Here is a 20,570-nt window from a genome sequence, read left to right on the forward strand (position 1 = left end):
ACTATTATCACAGCAGTTAGCTTATACTACAGTCCTGATTGGGCCAACTGATTCAATCATAACTTTTATAAAGGTAACCAGCATCTACATCACTTGTGTAAAATCGTGTAAATGTTAAAAAAATCGCTAAACGGGTCTAAATACATCAGACATACATGAAATCAAAAAGCCTAAAACTGACCTCCCAAAAGTTGAACATTACCATCACTCCCTTGGGTATGAAGCGGTTTGCCAGCACAGTATCTTGGTGGTTTGGTGCGGAAATGACAAAGGCACGATAGCCACGTGGCGCATAACTTCGTACAACCAAGCCTGTGTGTACGGACAACGCTTGCCGTGTCTTCGCAATGAAGGCTCTTCGTCTGGCGCAAACACGCGGTTGAGTTCGTCGCGCTTCTAAAACGCTAGGTGGCGTTATTACGACTATCCTTGTTTGGAGGAACGTGTTTAATGTTTGCAGTTGGGCGCAATCGTGTAAACTTTAAGATTTATTTAAAGGCTGAATAAAACTTCTTTTAAAAAAAGTGGTTAAAATTTACTAACGTTTACATAGATCAAACAATACAAATTTTTTTTCGTTCTAATCGTTTGCTTTTGAAATTTGAAATACTATCCAAATTATACTGTAGAGACAATTATACTGTGTTTTAAATATTTAATCTTAGGCTACAAGTTGTGGATTTGTAGTTGTAGATATGCAATTTTAAAAACTTTTTTCTCCAAAATTTGTTTCTTTGACAAGATAGAGTAGACAAACGCAGCGTGTAAAAATCTTGTTCGATTCCGAGTCGAATTGACTATTCTGGAGCCGTTTAAAAATCGCCGCTATTAAGATTAGAATCGAGCCGCCTGGAGCAGTATCAAGGTGGCCGCGATCGGTTATGAATATTAATATCGGTTATCACCTGATCCGTTAGAAAGTGCATTTCTAAGCAAAAAGGTCTACGACAATTAGTGCATCCAAAGGATCAAAAAGTCCGACTTTTAGACTTTGAGGTCTCGGACAATGCACTAATTTGCCTTAACAATGTGCTTCAGAAGATTAAGTTTAATAATACTTGACCCACCTAAACCCAAACCAGCACTCGAACGAACTAAAATAATGTGCGTTGAATTATTAATTACATAAACGCTTTAGGCCCCAATATCTTATTTTGTGACGTAACAATCCTATATACCATGGACGAGAAACTATCTTATGCCCACCGAAAGTTTGTTTTTTTCCCCAGCGTTCAAATAATTATTACATTAACGCGTACCGGTATTGGTTGTTAGGGTGGGTCAAGTGGTATTAATGCCATCTCACACTTTTTGTAATCTTTTGTGAATTTTCAGCGAATATTTTTAATTTATCTACGCCGGGAGTTTACCTAAAGGTCCAAATCAGTGCATTGCCAGGACCTCAAGGTCTAAAAGTCTAGACTTTTCTGCCATTGGATGCCCTGATTGTCGTAGACCTTTTTGCTTAGGAATGCACTGAATTCTAACGGATCGGGTGGACTTCCCCCCTTAAACTTATAGCAAGTTGTATATCGCCGGAAAGGTATTTTCTTGCGCAACCCGAATTTTTTAGTTAGAATCATGAATCAAGCATTTTTTTCTTATTTTATTGCAAATATGAATATTAATATATTTTTAAATTTTTTAAATAATTATAATATATAGGCGATTCTTAGTATTGTGGTATAATTTTTTCTTAAAATTTTTGTCACTAATATGTTTATTTTTCCTTTGTTTTTTTGTGCTGTGTAGCTTCTGGTACTGATTTGGCACGCGAGAACGAACTACGGTTTTAATTTCTTGTAACCAATTTGAATTGCATAATACACTTGTGTGGTAAGCTAAGACGTAAAAATTCTACAAAAAATGCATTTAGGAATCTTTAGAAAACTGACTACGTTCTACAGTACACCCTACAGGCCCTGTATATAACACTCTACAGGTCCTGTAAATCTGCAGGTACTTTTTTCAATAACTCCCTAATTTGCATATCACTGAAAGTATAATTGAATGTAAAAGCTTAAGCCAAATTTGTATTTAAGAGTAATTTACGTTAGCATAATAAATAAAACTTCTCAATAAGCTGAATTCAAGTTTAATAACATATTTGACGAAATAAGCGCCACATATTGACTTGTTTCCACACATTTAAGCTTAAAAATACACAAAACAAGACTTCAGAATGTCATCTGAAACAACTAAAAATTCACTTTCAACCACAAGATGCTTCAAAATTTCCTGGATTCAAAAAATTGAAATTTATAAAACCCAAGCCGTAAGTCGTTAAGGTCTTTAATCAATAATTATCTACTGTCTTGCAAATGTTGTAAGCTAAAGAAAGTCTGCATTCTTTTCCAGCATCTCACCATAGATTATTTTCAAGGAAATTTGTGTGCACACTTTAACTTTAATAAGTAAATTTTACTGCTATATTTTGCAAAAATAGTTGAATTGTGCTATAATTACAAAGTTCGGGTGTGCCTGTAAAAAACAGCTGCAGACCTGTCTGCATTTCATGGCACTTTGCTCCGAGATCAGAGGTGCAGCACCACATTTTTAGGTGTGCAATCATGTTTTTTACATTTGTGGTGTGCAACCAAATGCTTTTAAAAAAATTGTCTGATGGGCAATACTCCTCTTTTTCACGGATTTTTCACTATGAAAATAAATCCTGACAAAATTATTTGACATTTTGTGCCTAATTACGTCATTGATGTTTAAAATTGCTTTATATTAGCTCCAAACATTTAATTAGGCTTGTTTATGTTCTGTAGTATTACTTCTGCAATCTTAAAAGACCTTCTCATATTAAAAGCTGTTGTACCCTTATTAGTTTTTATTTTGAAAACAAGCACATGCAGGGCGCACTTTTATCGGTAAAATTAATTTAATTTTTTCCGCTGGTAAGCACAATTAAAGCAACTCAAGCAACGACATTAATAGGCTTGGTAATATGTTTTTTAAATGAGTCAAAAATAAACCAAAGGGAAGTACCCAGCTCGAAATTTGTTGCGTAATATCTCCCAATTTTTATAAAGTTTTTGCTATGTTGCCGATTAATTAGGATTATAAAAAAATTGAGATTGGGGATCAGTATTTCACGGGAAATCCCAGGAATTTCCTGTAAAGCATTCTCGGAGAGGAACCCTAGTGTGCACTTTGAACAAAACACAGACTCCATGCTTTAAACTCGGGGCACTGGTTTAGATTTCCTACCACAGCGTCATGTATCGGTAAAAAGTGGCACAAAATGCAGACAAAATCTACAAAAATAAATTACTTTTTTGACTACCAGAGTGCCCTTTGCATTCTAATGACTACCGCCATCTTTGGCATGAAATGCTTACTCCAAACCACTCTAGTGATGTCATTCGGTGTGACATATTGCCGGCCAAGTGAATTTACAATAAAAAACCCGTTTTGGGCATATTATATACTATCCCATTTTGGCCTAAGATTTTGGCAAAAAAAATCTGGCACATGTCTTTTGCGGCCACAAGTTATGCAATGCAATCAGACCAAAGGAAGCAAGCACCTAAACAGTAGATATATATATAGGGGCCAAAATTTGCACACATTATTTGCAGTAACATAACATTTCTCGCAATCAAAACTGTCCTGTTTCCCAAGTTGTTGTGATTTTAATTTCAGAGGTTTTATGTGATTGGCTCAAATTTAGCTGAGAACAAGTTTCGGATCCTGAAAATCGACCGCACAGAACCTTATGACCTTGCTGTTCTGGATGATTGTGTATGTATATAATAAAATATTTAGTTGTTGTATAAAGTATATAATAAAATATTCAATGTTATTGCAAAATAGTTAAATCAAAGAATAATTAGAGAATAAGTCATGGAAATAATCTAAAACTGGGAAATTAATCATACCACTGCCACCGGCCAAACGCCAACTAACTCAAATCAATGTATAATCACTAATGGATGTGTATGCATACTCAATTTGGCAAATAGTCATTTCCTATTTTTATTTTTTTAGGTTTTGTAAATGTGATTGCTGGCATGAGTAATTGAGCACCTATTTTGGGTAAACTAGTTTGGCAATGGCTTTTCTGAACGCACTTGGCGCTAGTTTGGAACGCCGAATTTTCATGTTGAAAAGTTTTATGTACAATTAGGTTCTGAACCGAAACTTTTTAAGTATAAATGTCAAAAGCTTATATTGGAGGTTAAATTGCTTAAAAACATTTAGGCGTGCACCAGTCATACAATGTAGGATAGACCCTATGTATCACCAAATGTTTATTTATACTACGTAAGTATGTATAACGCATAACACTCATAATAGTATATGCACCCAAATAAAGAGAGTAATTAACTGATGTTTTTTTGTGTATTACAATACTCCTAAGGGGCTAAGGGCCTTAACTACATTTTGTTCTTTGTAGATTGATTACAACAAATATCAAATCACTGGTATTTTGCAAAGTTTGAACAGTGCACATGGTGGTTCACTTATTGGCAAGACAGGTCGCAAACTCTTACCATCTTACACTGGGTTTGGAATAGTTGGTAAGCGACCTCTATATGTATGTTTATAGGCGATAGTTACACGAATATTTGTAAAACTACTGAAGACATTCAATTTCTTGCTGTATAATATTTAGCTCAGAAAAGTGTTAAGATTTGAAAAATGGCAACTACTTTTTATGAGTTTTTTTCTAACTGCAGGCTATAGTTGTTTTTCTAGCCTGCCTTGCTTGCATCATTGATCGACAGATTTGTTTTGGTGAACTATGATACATAAGCCGTAAACATGGTCAAAAAGCCGCAAGGACCAGATCACAGAACTTTGTTAAACACATATGTTTGTGTGTGCATCTTTCATTGAGTTTTTGCGAAGTCTCAAAACTAACTAAAAATATACACTTTATATATTGTAAAAGTGGCAGACCTAAATACTCTAATAAGTGAACTTGAATGCCAGCTTCACTTGCAGCAACATTAAACTCTTTGTTTAAAAACATGCCAACTGCAGTTCGCATCTTATCTTTTTTGTAATGAGATTTGCAAAGTACTGAACATATAAAAAAATATGCTATATAAAGTTGTAAAAGCAATAAACTTGAGTGCCTTAAAAATGAACTAAAATGTCAGTTTTCTCTCTCCTATTTTTTAGACATTAATAAAATAATCTTTTTAAATTGTAATCTGATTTAAATATAATTTTCTAGGATTTGTTCGGCTTATGGAAGGCTACTATCTCATCCTAATCACAAAGCGAACTATGGTGGCAGATATCGGTGGCAATCTTGTGTACAAGATTGAGGACACAACTATGGTCTATTTACCGAACAACCAGGTTAAGATTGCCCATACTGATGAATGGAGGTACATAGTTTTTGATAGTTTTTGTGTTTTTTTAGATAAACACCTGTTGTAAAGCGTATGCCTGCTTGCTACCTATTTTCCAAGTTGTGAAAAATTTATATACAATTATTTTACACCAATACTTAATACCAATAATTTGAAAGTTTTGGCCGAACAATTGCCATTTCTCACTCTAATTTGGAAATATTTAATTAAAAATGTGTTCCTGTTTGAAGCATTTTTTTTAAATACTTTGTATTTTGGGTCTGAAGTTAAAATAACATCATCTTTGGAATCAAGCACAATTTCAGAATAAGACCAAAATATAACTAATGCATCCTAGTCGAAATAAGTTGTAAATTAGAATTTAACCAAAACCATTTGAATAAATGATATGGTACTGTGGATCCCCTTCTATGAGGTTGCTTGAACTAACAAATTGAGCAAGCATTGGCGGATGGTTGTTTCTTGACTCGTTCCCTTCTAAGCCTGCATAGCTCAGTTGGTAGAGCGACAGTCCCGGTTTGACCAGAGGTCATGAGTTCGAACCTCACTGCAGGCTAGTTGTTTTTCTAGTCTGCTCTGCTTGCATCATTGATCGACAGATTCGGTGAGTCTGCGATGGCTTTCGGTGTACTAATTATACGTAAGCCGTAATCGTTGGTCAAAAAGCAGCTTCGAAGGGCTAGATCTCAGTTATTAACATACATATGTGTGAATGTTTCATTAACCAAAACCTGTCAGAATTAAACATAAACGGTCAGAAAAATATCTAAACAACCTCCAACTCCCCTGATAATTCTAGTTTAAATTCTATCCTCAACCTCCACCAATCCCCCCAACAAGAAACTATCTGTTACCAAAACTGGTAACTAGGGTACTCAAACAATCACAGCCAAGGCCAGCGCATCGACACCAATTATCCCATTAGTCTTTCCTTACAGTTTAGATGTTTATTCCATTTTAGTCTTATCCAGATTTTTTTTTGACTGGTTTAGGTATAAATCTATTGTAGGTATTACTGCCTATTCCTTCATGAGATGGTCAGTCTTAATATTATGGTAATACAGATGATTGCGCTTTACATACTCTTGATTTAAAGGCCTAATTCTATTGTAGATATTGTTGGTCTTTTGCTTTATTATCTCATTGACCTCAATACAAATATGGTAATATAGATATCATTCCTCTGTTGCTTTGAAGGTCTTATTGCGTGTTCCTGTGTTTTTAAGGTATTTGAAAGCATTCCAGACTGTGGACCTTTCAAGCAACTTTTACTACAGTCACAGTTATGATCTGACCAACACACTGCAACACAATATGCTGATGCTCAATGATGAGCAAACAGAAAACAGTGATATACTCCATTTGCAACCAAAGTGAGTCGTAACAAAATCATGTTTTTGTTGTCAAGCTATTTTGAACAATATTTAGGCGGTTTATAAAATGAAGCCGAAGGTAGGCAGTTTACCTTTTTTTCCAAACTAATACACAGCTAGTTGTTTTAGTAATTTTTCTCCAGTGTCCAGTTTAAATTTTATAATCCGTTAAACTTTGTTTTTTTGTCGTTGCACTTTAAAACAACTACTTACTTTTGAAATAAATCCAATTAGATAATTTACTTAATTTTTAAAACTTACCATTATTTTTTCTCCAGTTTTCGTTATTAATTTTTTGTAATATTGCTACAAAATTAATAATACAAATTCAGTTATTTTGATATTTGTTATTCATTTGAATTAAGATATACTAACAATGCCTTTGCCGGCGAAATATATACATGTATACTTTTTTTGCCAGGCTATTCTGCTGTAACTGATGTTTGTAAGTGACTTTTATTTTTCAGTCTTTATTGATAATTTGTATAATCTTTTCAATGTTATATACTTATTTTTAAACAGTGAGATCCGTATTGATTCTGATGATTCGACCGGTGAATCGTGGGTTAATCTAACCGAAAATGAACTGCGTGATATGAAGGTAAGGAAATAACTTTCATACAGTTGGACATATCTACCGAATGGGTTTCACTTGTGAATCAAATATCAGTTTGTGTTAAGGTAAAATATACTTTATATATTTGAGAATCATCTAAAAAAAAGTTTCTAAAAACACACAAAGCATAACGCCAGAACATGTACAAAAATGTATGTGGTAGGTTAAAGATGAATAATATTTGTATAGTATGTACAACACATGTTTCATAAAGTTCTTTTGTACACCCTGTAGTCGACCGCTCAAATTTATAAACTAGGGCATTTAGCATCATGTTTTGATATATGCGACATGGTCAAGCTGCAAAAAGTCAGATGTCAGCTGCAAAAAGTCAGATGGGAAAAAAACTAAAACTTTTTCTAAAACTAGACTGTAGCGAGGTTCGAACTCACGACCTCGGCCAAACGGGTGCGTCGTTCTACCAACTTAGCTACACAGGCTCACATGGGCGCAAGTCGAGAAACAACCATAGCACTGTTGCCTGCTGTATCCTATTCGTAAAACTAGTCTATGATGATGTTCGACCTCACGACGCCCTACCAACTGAGCTACAGGTGCTCAGAGAAGAGTGAATCGAGAAACGACCATAGCACTATTGTCTGCTAACATGTTTGCTAATCTAGTCTATGGTTAAGAGGCCATACAGGGACCGTCGCTCTACAAACGGAGCTACAAGACTACGGAAGAACATTCATTAGAGCGACGGTCCCTCTATTAACGTGGTCGTGAGTTAGAACCTCACTGCAAACTAGTTGTTTTTCAGCCTGGCCTTGCTTGCACGAAACCGTTAATTGATTAACTCATTTCGGTAAGCTCCTCTAAAGGCTCTCGGTGTACAAAGATATGTTGGTCGTTATCGTTGGTCATTACGACTTCTGAATGGCCAGATCGCTGTCGTACACACTTGATGAAAATACATACATATGTGTGTGTTAACGATTGTGATCTAGCATTTCTGAAGTCGCTTTTTGACTAACGATTGCGGCTTACGTATCATAGCCCACTAGACACTAGAAGCCATTATGTACAATTGTGTATGAATATTTCTGCTAAACATTTTCTTTTTGTATTTGTAGATCACCGATGAACAATGCAGAAAGGGTAAGCCGAGTAAAATTGGCATTAATTTATCACCAATTACTATTTTTTTACTTTTCCAGCACATTTAATCGTATATTACCATAACACAGAATTGAAGGTTGTGTAAAACGATTTTATTCTTTTGAATTGTATTTGTGTAACTTTAGTGATTTTTTAACATTGCTATATATTATTTTCCAGATTTGTCAGCTGTGAAAAGAAAAAGGTATGCTAAAATTAAAAATGGTATCAGTTGTAACGGGGTGCATAACCTTTTATCTGTTAACGGCCACATGCCTTGTTATCTCAGGGCCGCCAGTACATTTTTTTAGAGATGACGTCAGAAAATTAAGTCATAGCGTGACGTCATAAAACAATATTGCAGGCATTTTGTTCCCTTGCGATCTCGTGCAAAAATATCTAACCAAAATCCAGTCCAATCGTATAAAGCGAGAAAAAAAGCGTTGTTCCATGAATCCGCCCCGGCTAACAGTCACAATGCTCCTAGCCACAATAATGACCAGCAGTTTCAGACTGATGTTTGCTACGACTATAACATAAAAACCCTGTCTAGTTTTAGACATGTTTTAAAATTTTGCGCATTAGGTGGGCACAAGTTTGTATCTACGTACGGCCGCCAACACTTGTATTTTACTAAACACGAGCACGGCCTCAAAAGTTCTAGTAAACGGCCGCAGGTTGTCCACCTCTGATGTACAATAGACAGGGAAAAAATATCGTCTGTATTAAAACCTGTTATTTCTTCCAATTCTTAAAAAAAAATATTTTAAACTACTTTAGTTCTAAAACAATTTTATACGACTTTAGTTTTAGCTTTATAGAGATGAATGTTTTTGCAGGGTTGCTGTAAACACTTCTCCCTGTGCGCGATATTTATGGAACAAATACCTTCTCGAACCGATGGACTTTGGATGTGTTTCGCCGCTTTGGGGAATTCAAATTATTCACGGACATATCGAGCAAGCTTGTATCCTTTTTGCGTTTGTTGGGTTAAGAAATGATTTTACCTTGGCATTGCAAATATATTTTTTAAGTATGGCTTAATTGAGAGATTCTGTTTTTACTATATAAATATTGACATTCTGTGATCCTGATAATTTAGTGATGAAACTAGCGAAGCTCGTTAATACAAGATCTGTTCGATCACGGGTAACAGCGCATATTCAATAATCCTATGTTAAACACATTTATTTTTAAACCTATGGGTTGAATTCGATTTTTCTATTCAAAGCTCTGTTTTATACAACTTTCTCATGCAATCCTATTATTTTAATACATATTTCCTAGTTTAATCTATATTGAATACAAATATTTGATTTAAGCCCATAGTTAATACACATTTGCTACTCAAATCGAAATGGAACTCAAATTTTCCAAGTTTAACCGGTGTTATATACAACTTTATTGAACAATCCTGTTTTTTTTATACAAAATTCCTATTTAAGCCTATGCTAAATACGATTTTTTTTTATACAAACCGGTGTTTTATACAATTATATTTTATAAACCTGTTATTTTTGTGCACATTTTCCAGCAAAATGTCTGTAGAAACAAATTTCCTATTCAAACTTAACATACGATTTTTGTATTTAAACCTACTTAACATACATATTTCCCATTCAAACCTATTACAATGCAATTTTTCCCATACAAACGCGTTCCACTCAAGGCGTGAACGTATACGGAAAGCTAATCTACATAACTCTGGTGGCTCGTCGTTCAAGCCGCTTCGCAGGAACCAGGTTTATGAAGAGGGGCTGCAACGTCACAGTGAGTGCCTTTGTGACGTAACTTATTACATCAGTTTGCGGTTATTTATTTCGCTAATTATCAACCATATGTGGCGTTTTTTTTACTTTTTCTGCAGAATGCTGGGTTTTTACCTCTAGGAGTGTATGATACTTACCAAATTACGCCATGCAAGATTGATATAATTGAGGTAGTTTTTACAGATTAGTAGCCCCAAAATTACTTTAGCAAAGAAGTTAGTTTTGTTGCAGCGAGTAATTACAGTGCTATTTTTTTGGTAAGTTTAACTGTTCGCCACTTAAGAAGCATAAGTCCCGATTCACCGACGTGCGCATGCGCATTCGCAAATTCAAAACCGACAAGGTCGCAAAATGTAAATTGGAAAGGTGTACTAGAAGTTTTGCAAATTATTGAGTTGTATGACAACCCTATAAGTGGATTGCTGAGTATCAAAGTTTCCTTATATACCCATTACCAGTCAAGTACTCAAATTAAATTCAAGGCATATCTAAAATACTTTTATTGGACCCCAGTACTCGCAGTGAACTCTCCGTATCCCTAATAATTTATATACTTGTTTGAATTTGAGTATTTACTTTGGATGCTTTGGATGCCTAATAAACTCGTAATGAGTTCTAATACTGGGATTGTACTCGTCGCATTCCTTATATACCTGTAGTAATTCGAAATACTCAAATTTAGTCTTGTCTTATCTCTAATATACTCGTAGTGAGTCCGAGTACTCATTTAAGGGTAATTTCGCTGTTTTCTGGACATTTTGTCCAACTTTTTAGGGCGATGTCGCCAACGAAGTTGAAACGGAGCAGATGGTCCACTGCGCATGCGCCACCTCGTTGCGTCACACCCAGATGACGTCATACGTGCAGCACCGAGGCAGCGTTCCGGTCCAGTGGTTGCAGGACATAACGGCGTCTGTGGTTCCCGCAAAGCCGCCAATCGTGTGTAAGTATTCTATGAGCTCGGTGAACTTTATTCGATTTTGTTTTTATGTTTAAAAAAAAACTAAAATAAAATTGTCCTATTTTTATTTTTCACAAGCTTTACGAAACCGTAAAATGTTTATAAAAGTATACAGTTTTAAATATTTTTAAAGGAAGTTCATTTATCTTATTATATTTTGTTATCAAATAATGTGACGATGGTGGCGGCAAATTGGCAATATAATAACTTAAATGGAATATTGTTTTTTATATGTTTTTTTCAATTTAGGAATATTTTTAGATTTAACTTATTTCGAATTGAGGCTGTTAAAGTTTACAAACTTGTTCCGCTGTTAAAATGTCATGTTTGCTGCGGAATAGAATGTGTGTACTGGCCGTAACACTGATTTTCGCTTGTAGAACACTAAGAAAATCAAGAAATATTGTTGGATAGTGCGCATGCAAATCACGCATGCTTGTCTGTATATCTGTACGTAACAAAAAAAGTTAGTGTCAAAGATTACAAAAAGTCAGGGGGTATTGGAGCTCTGACACAGCACCACATTACAATATTGGAAAGCTTCACAAACCAACTTGGTGTGTTTTACTATTCAGTGTCGGTTGACAACCCGTTCTACCAAACAACAGGAAAGCACTTTCAAGCGATGATGAAGCGTTACGGTTCACCGCTCATGGTTCTAAACCTCGTCAGGGTAAGATAAAATTTACTATTGTTAAATGGACGTTTGCTTAACATACTGTTGCTGCCAGGCATTGTATTACATTAAATTAAAATCTTTGTCAGGCGAACAGTTTTATTTTACGAGCGTTTGTTGTCATTCAATATGAAAAAGCACGCCTTACATAGGTTACCGAAACTTTGAATAATCTTTTAATTTATTTTATGTCCAGCTTAGGTTATGTGTTTACAAGGTGTGGTGGTGAAAACAAATCTTTAACTATTTGTCATTCTGTTGACCATGGCATGCATACCCGTGTGTTCGAAATATGGTGAAAAAACGTAGTGATAAAAAAAAAGGTTATTGAAAAGCTATTGTTTTTTATTAAAAATCCTTGAAAGTTGTTCACTAAAGTGTGGCAACCCAGAGAAGTTTTGCCAGATAAGATACTTTTGATGCATGTGATTTCACCCTGTTAATTTTATCTTTCAAAATCGAAAGAACCAATTCCAGACTAACAAAAAACATTTTTTGGTGGTTTTGAATTTAAACGCTTAAACAACCAACATCAAATAAAAATAAAGGCTATTCTATTGTTTTTGGTGAACTTCAGAAAAAGGAGAAGAGACACCGGGAATCTGTTCTCGGTCAGGAATTTAAGCAAGCGCTTGAATATCTCAATCAATTCCTTCCAACTGAACATAGAATAGAGGTAACTCGAGTTTTCTCCGAAATTCGTCGGAGATTGTATTAAACCAGTGTTTTTCCCCCGTTTTTTGCGGCGGCCCAAAGTACTAAGCGTAGGAATAACAGTAAAGGTTTGGTGACCCAATTATCTACACTATGTTTTGGTGTTTTGGCAACCTTAAAGTGAACAAAAAAGAAAATAATGGTACCATTAATAAAGTCGTTTTTAATAAATATGGTTCATGTCTTCATGTTGGTTCCACAATTTTCGTAATTTTAGAAAAAAATCTTCTTGAAAAAAAAAAAAACCTCAATTAATCTTAACCATGTGGGTACAGTCGGCGACAACGGCCACCCTAAGTTTGGATCTAGTCCCATAGGTTAACAAACACTGGTTTAAACCTTTACTAGTAGAGTACTACTTTGGCGGTTGTGTTTATTTTTTTTTCCAAACGTCTCATTGTATTTGCCAGTACTTCGCGGTCTTTATTTATTTTTTTAGCCCTTTGAAGTTATATTTCGTCAAAAATTCAATATTTTTGTTGCAATTTTTTAAACCTCGTTTTTTTCAGCACTTTTTAGAAATGTTTTACTCCAAATCAAACTATATAAAAGTTATATCATTTTTTTAAACTTTGTGTTTAGGATATTTTAAGTTATTATTTTATGGTAATTTTTAAACCTCGTTATTTCGCATTTTTAAGGATGAATTAATAATTTTCAAATAATTTTATCGCAATATGTAAAAAAAACTTGTTTTTCCCAGTACTTTGCACTCGACATGGCTCACCAATCTCGCCTCCCCAACTCCAACTTACTGGCTCGCTTGGCTGACATCGCCGAACGTTCGTTGCAATCGACCGGCATATTCCAATCAAAACCTGCGCTTTTCAAAAAGACACTCGACAAGGACTTAAGGTAATTCATAATATTCAAAATTTGATTTTTGAAAATAGAACTGGAATGGAATTTCGGCTGATTTTTGGATTTTCTTATTTCGTTTTTTTTTAGAAAATATTAGTTGGTTAAAATGATTCAGCTGCTGTTTTTTCATAAACTTTTTATTAAAAACAGTAGTCCTAAAATAAAAGCTTTTTTTGTTGTTTGGTTCTAATTATGCCAAGCTTGATTTTCGTTTCCTACATATTTTTTTTCGTAATATAAGTATATTAAACTCAAATTATTTGAGTTTTTGAAAAAAAAACTTTTAAAAACAAACAATATCGGGAAGAAGAACTTGTAAGATATTTTTGTTTGATTTTTTTTCAATGTAGAACATCTTTAGTTAGGCTTAGCAAACACTTCAGCAGTTTTTACAAGTAACCTAACAATTGTAGCAAAAAAATTAACAAATTTATGTTTAGCCTGATTCCGAGTCTTCTCCAAAACTTACAAAAATATTATTACAGATTTTATTTAACTCATAGTGAAATTTTAGAAATAAAATTTTTCATGATAAATCATCCGCAAAAATCAAAAAAAATATTTATTTCCGTTAGGTGGCGTCAGCTTGGTGGTGCGCATGTGCGCGGCTTCCGTATACAGACAGGCGTTCTCCGTACGAATTGCGTCGACTGCTTGGACAGAACCAACTCGGCCCAGTTCGTTGCTGGAAAGTCGGCTCTCGCATATCAACTCTTCTCACTGGGCGTTCTACCTCAACCAACTGTGAATTTCGACACTGACGTAACAAGGTAACTATAGGTCGTGACCTTGAGTAACCTTTGAGATAGATCAACCGGGCGATGTTTTGATCGATATAAAATGTTCTTATGTTCTATACCAACTTTTGAACTGCAGCATTTAATTCAAAGCGCGTAAAACTGTAAATAAAACGTCAAAGTATGACATATTTTCTTAATTATTGTCCAGACTTAACTTACTGTAAACAAGGCCCTTTTTTCTTTTAATAAGACCCTTTTTCCTTAAATACTCACAAACTCGTATTCAAACACGTTTGTCCGTCCCTCTGTACCTCTGTTTATCCTTCAGGTTGTACGAGGAGATGTTCGACCAGCACGGGGACATAGTAGCACTCCAGTATGGCGGTTCACAACTGGTTCACACCATACAGACATATCGTCGCACTGTGGCTCCATGGACCTCACACTCTCGTGATATCGTCACCACACTTTCCCGCTATTACTCAAACACATTCTCCGACGCCGACAAACAGGTTTGTGTATCTGTGTGTGTATCTGTGTGTGTATCTGTGTGTGTATCCGTGTGTGTATCCGTGTGTGTATCCGTGTGGGTATCCGTGTGTGTATCCGTTTGTGTATCTGTGTGTGTATCCGTGTGTGTGTCTGTGCGTGTGCTTGTTTGTGTATCTGTACGTGTTACAGTGGCTCCATGGACTTCACATTCTCGTGATATTGTCACCACACTTTCCCGCTATTACTCAAACACGTTCTCAGACGCCGACAAACAGGTTTGTGTGTGTGTGTTTGTTTGTGTGTGTGTTTGTGTGTGTGTATCCGTGTGTGTATCCGTGTGTGTATCCGTGTGTGTATCCGTGTGTGTGTATGTGCGTGTTACAGTGGCTCCATGGGCTTCACATTCTCGTGATATCGTCACCACACTTTCCCGCTATTACTCAAACACATTCTCAGACGCCGACAAACAGGTTTGTGTGTGTGTGTGTGTTTGTTTGTGTGTGTGTGTGTGTGTGTGTGTGTGTGTGTATCCGTGTGTGTATCCGTGTGTGTATCCGTGTGTGTATCCGTGTGTGTATCCGTGTGTGTATCCGTGTGTGTATCCGTGTGTGTATCCGTGTGTGTGTATGTGCGTGTTACAGTGGCTCCATGGACATCACACTCTCGTGATATCGTCACCACACTTTCCCGCTATTACTCAAACACATTCTCAGACGCCGACAAACAGGTTTGTGTGTGTGTGTGTGTTTGTTTGTGTGTGTGTTTGTTTGTGTGTGTGTTTGTTTGTGTGTGTGTTTGTGTGTGTGTGTGTTTGTGTGTGTGTGTGTTTGTGTGTGTGTTTGTGTGTGTGTATCCGTGTGTGTATCCGTGTGTGTATCCGTGTGTGTATCCGTGTGTGTATGTGCGTGTTACAGTGGCTCTATGGACATCACACTCTCGTGATATCGTCACCACACTTTCCAGCTATTACTCAAGCACATTCTCAGACGCCGACAAACAGGTTTGTGTGTGTGTGTTTGTTTGTTTGTTTATGTGTGTGTGATTTTGTGTGTGTGTGTGTGTGTGTATGTGTGTGTGTGTCTGTTTGTTTGTGTGCTTGTCTGTTTGTATCTGTGGGTCTGTTTATTTCTGTGTGTCTGTTTGTTTCTGTGTGTTTGTGTGCGCGTGTCTGTTTGTTTATGTCTGTGTTTTGTTTGTTCTAAGCACCAAAAAAATCCTCTTTTACTCCTTATAGTCTGCCATCAATCTGTTTCTGGGACTTTACCGCCCCAGCACGGCCCCCGACCCCCTTTGGGACCTGGACACCGACCATTATCTGCACAATGACGACATGCAAGTTCTGACGTCATTTGCACTGCACGATTACGTCAGATGGTGCTTCCCCAAGTTGATTGAGATTCTACCACTGCCCTATGACACCGGTAAGTGGTGTTGGGTATTTCAGCGTTTATTTGTCTTAGTTCGTTTTCTTATTGTAAGAGATGCTTTTTGAAGCAAGGTTCACCAAACTAAAGGATGCGGTCCAAATCCATTTTTCTTGAAACAAATTCTTTTAATATATGTTTATGAACAGGAATGTTTGTCAAATATAAAGGCAACTATTCTGCAGGAGCTAGTATTTTTACTACATGAAACGTCTTTAAAACCACATTTATTTTATAACTCAATTTTAAATTAATCAATAAATGCTGCTATAAGGTCAAATGACTTATTCTGTTTGTTCAATTGTTTTTCTGTGCCCCATTTTGTTTGGAATTTTGCAAAATTCTAAACAAAATCCCTCACTCTTTTAAATGCATCGTAACATTGTTCTTTTCTTTCTTTTTCGGTGCTAATGTAGTTGTTTTGTCAGAAAAATTCCATGCCATTTAATTTACCTTAACTTTTTGTTTTTTCGTTTTCCAGTCACGGAACTAAACGAGAGAAGAGAATCGCGAGAAGAAGGCATCTGTCACGTGACCCGCACGCCGGCTGTCAATCATTGCGACGACTGCTGTGATTGGTTCGACGACTTTCATCGCACCAATGAGCTGACGGTGTTCGACGATAGCCTCGCCCTACAACTTGCGAATACGCTCAACAGGTGAAAATTAACTTTGTCTAACACTTTTTCATGATTTAATAAGAAAATCGTTATTACATTTATCAATCGACAAATGTTGCTGTTTTCAAAGGCAAAGCTTCGGTCTAGCTCGTTTATTAATTCATTAAAGTTTAAAAACTGCAAAATATGTCGTTTTTATTGAAAAAAAAAAGAATTTTAAAATGTTTTGCTAATACTGTATGTAATACCTCAATAAAAATATTAAATCCCTAACATTCGATAAACGCTTTTTTTTAGGCATTTTCGGCGTATAACAATAAAGTCTAAAACAGGGCAACATCTAGATTTGACGGAATGTAATGGCTGGAAATTTTTTTTATTAAAACTGTTGGTTTACATTAGCAAAAGTTTGACAACTTTTCATTCTTTTTTAGATGTATTTCCTACGGATATTCTGACCCAAGTCCTTTCGCCATTCGAAGTGAGAACTGGCAACATTGGAAGTTAGTTTAAAGTTTTTCTTGTTAAACTTCCATTGTGTATTTTGTCCACAATATAGTGGTTTAAGAAGGTTGATAAAAATACAACATTTTTTCGGGGGGAAAGGTGTCCGATACTTTTGACACAAATTTATTCCAAAGTCGATACCGATAATTTGACATAAAAATATCGCGATGTGATCCAATACCAAATGACGTCATTACTATCCTCAAACAGCAAATACGAATAAAGCTATTTATTACCAGGTTAAGGGACGAAAACTTACTTTTGCATTCGGTTTCATTTGACGATCTTTTAAAAAATATATATTTATTTACCTTTAAGAGTAGAAATCTCTGTAAAAGTTTAATAATAGTAAAAAATATAGATATATAGTTTGTTTTAAAGTAGTAAAACATTTTTTTTTTGAAAAGTAACATCTTACTTCTCCTCAGACCATAAAAAAAATATGTTTTTTTATTGATTTTTTTTACTAAACTCGCATATTCCTCCTCATACTTCAGCAGGCAACAGCGCCTCCAATCGGACAGCACTGCGTCACAAAGCTCCAATGACGTCATCAGCTCGAACGAGTCGTCGGACAGTGACGACAACAATCTGCAAGCCAAGCCAAGCTCTTATGACGTCACTACCGAGAATGATACGTCACCGCCCTGGTTCAAGAAACCAACGCTCGAAGTAAGTGTGAAGTGTTTATTTATTTTGTGGCTTTAAAACAGGGCTGCGGAGTCTGACTAGAGTATGACAACAAAAAATCTTTCGTTCTTTGTTTGCTTCGCTTTGTCTTGTTCAATCTGTCCAACCATCCTGATCATTCTCGGGGCAATAAGCTTCCAAAGTTGGTTTTAAAACGTGTTACGACTTTACTAGTAATTCTAGAAAATTACCTAGGCCTCCTGTAAAGTCGCTGTGAGTCCTTAATTTTCGGGCAATAAATAACCTACCAAAGAGAACTTATATTAAAGACCACAACAAGAAAACCCAATGTACAGATGTATTGGTTGCAAGAGTAGAATATTACCACACCACAAACAATAATGACACTTAGACACACACAATTACTTACAAAAGCGACAGACAGAGCATAATGAAACTTAAAGTTTTACTCGCTAATTTCACAAGGCTACACCCAGACGTCTCTCTTCGCTGTAGGCGGTCAGCCGCTCGTAATATACGCTAAAACAAAACTCCTTTTCACGGGAACCGACGCGCTCCCGAAAACCCCAGGCCTGCCTTACAGGGCGGCCGTTTCGTGGAAAGATAACATTGGGCGGACCTTTTCGTGAGAAGTTAAACCGCGCCGAAAACAAGCGATAAATGATCGTGAGATTTGCAGAAATGTTTGGAGACAGGAAAAAACATGTTTAAAGTCCAATTAACGGCGAACACCACAGCGCACAAGAATATTACGTTAATATACAATTATACATGTCTCGAAATGCGAAAACCTAATTCCTAGCCCTACATTTAAAAACAAAGGCGCAAAATTAATAATGAATGTTAGAATTTACAGTCGGCGTAATTAGCAACCGGTGATAATTTTGTAGTGCTAATTAAGCACGTAAAAGTCCCAAATCCAACGTGCGCATGCGCAGTACCAAATTTCAAAACTGATAGTGCCGCAAGTAATTACAAACAGTGGTAAAGCGTAACACAAATATAACATTTTTACATTTTCCAGGATTTTTCTCCGCAGAAAGTCTACGGTATAGACTTGGACCACGCCACTTCAGCGCAGGATTCCAGAACTTTTCACGAACATTTAAGCTACCAAGTGCTGCTGGACGACGAGTAAGTATTATTGTTGTTCAAAGCCAGGGCAATAGAAAGGATTTTTAAACACTAAGGCAAGTTTTGGCCTAATAGGGTAGACAAACATGTTTCGATTTGATCTTATTATGCTTGTTTAGACATAGTAATGACGTCATTTGGTGTCAAATTGGATCGCGATGCTTTGCCCAAAATATCGAGTACCCTACTCTAAATATCGGGAATCGGTTGTGGCTGTAATTAGTTTCTCAACAGTTACATTGAGGGTGACAGTATTTGACTATCTTTGCGGCGAAAACTAGTCAATTGCTATATAAGTATCGACAACAACGTCAACATGTATGCTTCATCAAGGTGAAATATTTATTCAGCACTTGGAGGTACAGGAACAGAAGGTACATGTAGCACATGCGATTTGACGTTGATACGGCACGTAACGGTCTCAGAAAGTATAACATTGGTGGTAAACAACAAGAGAAAACACTCACCGAGTACTTGTGGCTTCAGTGAAACTTCACCGCGTGTTAACAATTTAATTACGTAATTATTCATTTTAATTTCTGGGTAAAATAGAAAGAATTACGGTTAACTTAACGTCATTAACAGTAATAACTCAGTATGTGCAATAAAATAAATTATTATGTCACAAAGCACATGTTATTAAAAAAGACACGACCAAGTAAGATTAATTGACTTTTTTAAGACAATATGGGAATGCGGCGTTTCACCGTAACATCGGTATCGGGACTTTTAACTCAAAATATCAGTATCGGAAATAAAATGTCAAGTTTTGGACATCCCCAATTGCAACACATAAAAGCTTCTGGGCAAATTACCTATTTGCAGCCGTATTTCTTTTTAAGAGCTCATTTTTGTTTATAGGACGAGTAGCGGGTACAACTCGGATTTGGAATCGAGTATCCCGAGTCCCATTGTTGACAAACAATCGCTTGCAATGTACCGCGACTCGGTAGCGCACAATTACAAGGTCGACAGGGATTTCTACCGCGACTATTTGCTGCAGTTTTCCGCCTAACACACAATTACAAGGTCAGTAGCGAGCTACAAAGGCAGACTTTGAAAACTAGATTTATTTTAGCTTTTCCAAATTAGATTAGAATTAAAATTATATCATTTTAGCTTTTCAAAATTATATTGGAATTGGAATTACTGAATTTCAGTAATAACTAGCATTTAAACTAGAATACATCTAATTATTCGCAATCAATTTAAATTAAATTGCAATTTATTCTTATCGGAATGTAAGTTGCAAATATTCCTGTGCTATTTTGTATAGGTTTTGGGCTACTGTAAAATATTGCAAACTTCGCTAACAAGTTAATTTTGATTATTTAATTTTGACCGAGAGACTAAAACCAGTCGTTGGCAAAGTAGAATTTTTGTTAAAATCTGAATTATATTAAAACTAGAATTAGAGCACCCAAGCAATTCACTAATTGTATTATAATTAGAATTAGCCGCATTTTGATCTAATTCATTGAATCATAAAACTAAAATTATCTAGTTGTCAAAGTCTATACAAATGCCATTGTACAGCCAGATATTTGACAAGTGGTAATACTTTTGCCTAGGCTATTTTTTTTTTAATTGCAGGACTT

The 20,570-nt window shown here is 35.8% G+C and overlaps 1 protein-coding gene across 1 annotated transcript; it reads left to right on the forward strand.

Annotated features, from left to right (window-relative positions):
• Nucleotides 1-2,066: 2,066 nt before the first annotated feature.
• On the forward strand, nt 2,067-19,995 carry LOC146158094 (polyphosphoinositide phosphatase-like). The gene is made up of 21 exons (XM_083383717.1): nt 2,067-2,275; nt 3,652-3,750; nt 4,406-4,529; nt 5,192-5,348; nt 6,560-6,706; nt 7,229-7,315; nt 7,980-8,027; nt 9,263-9,390; nt 10,093-10,193; nt 10,967-11,135; nt 11,729-11,826; nt 12,407-12,505; nt 13,247-13,398; nt 13,980-14,174; nt 14,473-14,656; nt 15,871-16,057; nt 16,542-16,719; nt 17,115-17,183; nt 17,688-17,859; nt 18,863-18,972; nt 19,840-19,995. The coding sequence occupies exons 1-21, from the start codon at nt 2,183-2,185 to the stop codon at nt 19,985-19,987; spliced, it is 2,745 nt and encodes a 914-aa protein (XP_083239843.1). The 5' UTR covers nt 2,067-2,182; the 3' UTR covers nt 19,988-19,995.
• The last annotated feature ends 575 nt before the right edge of the window (nt 19,996-20,570 follow it).

Source organism: Ascidiella aspersa, chromosome 3, assembly GCF_963924565.1.
Source record: "Ascidiella aspersa chromosome 3, kaAscAspe10.2, whole genome shotgun sequence".
In the NCBI taxonomy this organism is placed as follows: Eukaryota; Metazoa; Chordata; class Ascidiacea; order Phlebobranchia; family Ascidiidae; genus Ascidiella; species Ascidiella aspersa.